The sequence below is a fragment of the Microcaecilia unicolor genome, chromosome 11 (assembly GCF_901765095.1).
Source record: "Microcaecilia unicolor chromosome 11, aMicUni1.1, whole genome shotgun sequence".
Classification (NCBI taxonomy): Eukaryota; Metazoa; Chordata; class Amphibia; order Gymnophiona; family Siphonopidae; genus Microcaecilia; species Microcaecilia unicolor.
Window position 1 is genome coordinate 181,531,387 of NC_044041.1, and position 5,098 is coordinate 181,536,484.

The following is a 5,098-nucleotide window of genomic DNA, read 5'->3' on the forward strand; positions in this document are numbered from 1 at the left end:
GGTTTGAACCAGGGTCATTCTATGCAGGTTGACACGGCCTGCTGCTAGGTTTGTAACTGCGGCTCTCACTGAAAGCCATAGGACTGAATTCCTGGGGAATTTTCAGACATTCTTCTGTTTTTTTGGGTGAAAATGCAACTGTGTTTTTGGCTAAAACCAAACCTATGCAGTATCCCTGAAACTGGTATAGCCCCCACTCCATGCCTGCTCCTCACCTGTCCCTGTCCCCCCCACCCCACCCCCGAACAGATGCAGCTCTGCTTATACGCATTGGTGATCCACTGGTGCAGTTGGGAAAGGAGTGATCCCTACTCGTTCCTGCTAGCTTTGTCAAAATGGCTGCTATGACTTTAAGCAGCAGTCATTTTGACAACGGAGCCAGCGATTGAGGATCGCTCCTGCACCACTGGACCACCAGTACTTGTAAGGTGAGCCCTGTGAAGGGGGGGAGGGTGCTGGGAAGGAAGTTGCTCATGTTCAGGAGAGGGAGGGAGAGAGGAAGCACAACACTGATCAGAAGCAGTTGAAAAAAATGGTTCCAGTTGTCCTCTAGCATAATGAAAGTGACTGACTTCTTGCTTCTTTCTTCCAGGTTTCTTATGTGTCGAAATTATGGTCCTGGAGTGTGTTTTATGCATTTCCTTCATAAAAGAAAGGATACCCTGAACTGGGCTGGGCACTACAGGGCACGGATTTCTAATTCTGCTATAATAACTATTATCCTCAAGTGATCTTCCATCTCCCACAGCTGACCAGGGTCTGGCATGCTTCCTTCCATCCTACACCAGCCATAGAAAGTATCAGTTCTTTAGCTGTAGCTCTGACTAGAAGATGAAGGATGACTTTCTGAACTATGTAGCTATCTAAAGCTACTGGATTATTGGTTGTTCCAACTTAGAAAGAGATCCAGCTGGGATGGGCTCGGTGCTCTGCTTTCAACTTTCAATAAAGGGCACGGTGGGAGCTTCACCCTGAAACTCTGCCTGCCACAGGCTTTGGTGCAGCTCCAAACCTGTTCTCCATTAGAACAGGTCGGGCGGCAAAGGTTCGGTCAGCACGGGTCGGATCTGGGGCCGGGGAGTGGAGGTTTGGTCAGCAGAGGTCAGACACTGGGGGGGGGGGGGGGGGGGGGTAGAAGTTAGCACAGATCATGGCGCCAGTGGAGCTCATGGCTCGGTTGAACAGTGTCAGTTACAAGAACTGGGTGAAGGGTGGCCACTGTCTGCTGCTGCTCAAGCGCTCGCTGGAGGGTTTCGTGGGGAGCTGCATGGAGACCTTCCACGGCAGCCTCCTCTCCCACAGCCCAGTACTGAAGGGAACTGAGTGCAGTGGCTACTGCAGGCCCCGTGGCAAGCAGTTTCAGCCTCGCTGTCCAGCGTGTATAGCATGGAAGAGAGAGATTTTGAATCATCACACACAAAGGAGTGGAGATGTGTATTGGGGAAACTGCAGACCTGCTCTCTGGTGCAGTAATTCCTGGGAGCTGGCAAAGGCATACATGCCTCGAGGACAGATGGACAAATCGGGCCCAGAGAAGTGTGATGCTGCAGCCCTGCTTAATCTTCTCAGCTCCTGTGACTACTTCAGTGCCGTCAACTCCAGCAAAGTTCGAGATGTCATTAACTGCCGTAATGAATTAATGCATTCATCAGACATGAAAGTTTCTTCTGAATGGCTGGATACATTTGGAAAGAGGATTAAAGGTTTAATAGGTGAATTCCAGCATGTGTCAGAGATTAAGGCAGTGAACTCAAGGATAGAAGAGCTCCTGGCATCGGACTGGGCTGTTCATGTGCCTGATGGAGACCAAATGGATGGATTGAGCTATTGCATTGAAACCCAAATAGGTGAAATTGAGGTGGAGTTAATTAAAGAGAAACTTCAGGAGATATTTTTTCAGACTGAAGAACATGAGATACTCTCTGAAGAGGTCCGGTGCTGCGTAAAGAAGGTTAAGACTTTTTTACAAGAAAACAAAGACCTGGAATGTCATTTTCAAGCAGAGCTGCAAAAACTGGACGGCCTTCTAGAGATGCAAAACTCAAAGAGCTTCCAGGAACAAAGCATTGACAAGGAGCCCTCGGAGAAGAAGGAGGAGGATGACGATTGCTTAGTTGTAAAAAAGAAGCGCTGCTGCTGAAGAAAAAGGTTTTGTTGCCGCTCCTGAAGCAACTTGGCAGCAGCGGTTGAGAAGCAGAGGGCATGTGGAGAAGTGTAGGACCGCTAATGCTTTACTCTCAGCAAATTACTGCTGTGTAGGAGTTTGCTTCATCTTTCATGATCCTGGCCAGAAAAACCAACCTAATCTTTCTGAAAGTGTGTGTTCTTGCACTATGTATACAATTACTGGGGGCGGGGGCAGGCTGGTTCATGTGATGATGGGCGAGTCTTTATTGCATTAATCCAGTTTTTCATATATATTGTTTTAGCAGTAGGTTTAATCCTGGTTTCCATTCCACAGATAGTGACTTTAGCCATGACAAGCCTACCTCATCTTGGTGGCCTCTGATTTGGGTTAACAAGAATTTAAACATTTGCACACACAAATGATTTTCCCCTCCTCTATTTCCTTTTACTGTTGTCAATTGCATTTTATTGCCCAATTTATATTGGACTCTTAATATTTTACCATTTTTCTTGTTTACTTAACTCTTTCTTCCATATCTCCAATAATATGCAAATAATGTCATTACCATGAAGTATACAGTGTAGATACCATTCATTTAATTGATATTATAAAATGCCACTGCGAATGTGATTTTTTCCTTTATGTCACCTTATAATTGACAATGGCTAAGTGACTGTGGGACTCATTTCCGAAAGAGAAAAACATCTAAAAAGTAGCATAAAGCAGTATTCGGACGTTTTTCTCACAAAAAAAAACGTTTTGCAGATGTTTATCTATGCAGGTTTTTTTTTTGTTACATTTGTACCCCGTGTTTTCCCACTCATGGCAGGCAGGCTCTATGCGGCTTACATATTGTATACAGGTACTTATTTGTACCTGGGGCAATGGAGGGTTAAGTGACTTGCCCAGAGTCACAAGGAGCTGCCTGTGCCTGAAGTGGGAATTGAACTCAGTTCCTCAGTTCCCCAGGACCAAAATCCACCACCCTAACCACTAGGCCACAGTGTGTCCATATCGCAAGGGGGTGTCTTAAAGGCGGGATTTGGGTGTTCCTAAGACCTGGATGTTTTTCAGCCATAATGGAACAAAACAAAAATGTCCAGGACTTAAACTAAGACGTTGGAGGAATAAAAGAATGCCCCCCTTACTCCCCTAATGGTCACTGACCCCCTTCCACCCCCCAAAATGTGAAAGAAACTGTACATACCAGTCTCTATGACAGCCTCAGGTGTTATGGCCAGTACTATTAGAGCAGCAAGCAGGTCCCTGGAGTAGCCTAGTAGTCAGAGCAGTGCACTGTGGAGAAGAGGTCCTAACTTACACTTGTGCTGGAAAGTGTCAGTCCCCCACCACCCTCCAAACACCTACTGTACCCACATATAGGTGACAGTTGCAGACATAAGGGCGATTGTAGTGGTGTGTAGTTGGGTACGGTAAGGAGAAATTAGATCTTACCTGCTAATTTGCTTTCCTTTAGTCCCTCCGGATCGGCCCAGAATGTGACTGATGGGTTGTGCACGCCTTCCAGCAGGTGGAGACTGAGAAAAAAACTGTGACTCTAGAGAGAGCCAATAAGATCCAGTAATCTCAGTCTCCAGCAGGTGGAAGGTGGTGAGCCCTTCAGTGGCCAAAGTCGGGCCGTGGTGGGTCTTGAGCTGACTGCAGATTCAATAAGATAAGTGCATCATTCCGTAGTAGAAATAGACGGAGGGCTGTCTCAAGTAGAGCATGAGCTAATATATACAAAAAAAAAAAAAGGAAAATTTCTTTGAGACAATAAAGGAGGTTTTTTTTACCCATGATAAGTGAAGGGACCTCCTTAATGTTGATGTTTTCAACGATAGAGTGTTCCCTTACAATTTGAGTTTTTTTCCTCCTATTAATATCAATTCTTTGAGGACATCAGTATTTTGCAAGGATATCATTTTTTGTTATTTGATTTAATCTGTGTCATTCCAGGGCTTACGCTAAATGCTTTTTTTTCCTTTTTTTCCTCATTTATGGGTGCACCAATACTTTTGAACATTGGCGTTTGTTAATCCTTCCAGTTCGTTTTGCACATTCTATAGTTAGGGATCTTTTCCACTATATAATATCCTCTGTTTTTTGCCACAGTGTTTTTTTTCTGAAGATTGGAGTTTTTTTTACACTGAGGCTGTTTTCGGAGGCAGGTTGGGAACCTATGATGATGAGTCCATTAAGGGTTAGACCATCTCTGTAGGTCACCTGGACTCGTGAGGTTTCATTTTGGTAAAATTTATTATGATGTTGGAAAGCTCCCTATTTAATAGAATCAAATGAGAGAGCTTTTTTCTATTTAGTTTCTTACATATAATATATCATATCATATATGTATCTTGTGTAGCAGACTGGCTTGACCATACAGGTCTTTATCTGCCATCATCTACTATGTTACTGACATTTCTATTACTAAAATAGAAATAAAATCATTTTTCTTACCCTTGTCTGGTGATTTTATCTTTGTAATCATCCCAGTTCTGTGCTGTGAACTCTTTCCAGAGGCTCCTGTCTTCATTATTTTGTTTCTCCTCCTTCACTTCCTGTGCTATATCCATCTCTCATTCAACTTTCTTCTATTTTGACGACTCCTCAAATCTATCTACATAGTAACATAGTAGATGACGGCAAAAAAAGACCTCCACGGTCCATCCAGTCTGCCCAACAAGATAAACTCATATGTCCTACTTTTTGTATATACCCTACCTTGATTTGTACCTGTCCTATTCAGGGCATAGACCGTATAAGTCTGCCCAGCACTATCCCCGCCTCCAAACCACCAGTCCCACCTCCCACCACTGGCTCTGGCACAGACCGTATAAGTCTGCCCAGCACTATCCCCGCCTCCCAACCACCAGCCCCGCCTCCCACCACCGGCTCTAGTCTCCATCTCTTCCCCCCTCCATTCATGGTACTATCTCCTCCAAACATTTTCACATCGCTGTACCTGAA

At 44.7% G+C, this 5,098-nt stretch overlaps 1 protein-coding gene across 1 annotated transcript; it reads left to right on the forward strand.

Moving 5' to 3' along the window:
- Nucleotides 1-1,148: 1,148 nt before the first annotated feature.
- Nucleotides 1,149-2,882, forward strand: C11HXorf38 (chromosome 11 CXorf38 homolog). The gene has a single exon (XM_030218570.1). It carries the CDS (start codon nt 1,151-1,153, stop codon nt 2,138-2,140), a length of 990 nt encoding a protein of 329 aa, XP_030074430.1. The 5' UTR covers nt 1,149-1,150; the 3' UTR covers nt 2,141-2,882.
- The last annotated feature ends 2,216 nt before the right edge of the window (nt 2,883-5,098 follow it).

Bases quoted from the DNA above. Each gene is read 5' to 3' on its own strand.
- C11HXorf38 (XM_030218570.1), top strand. From the start codon at position 1,151: ATGGCGCCAGTGGAGCTCATGGCTCGGTTGAACAGTGTCAGTTACAAG.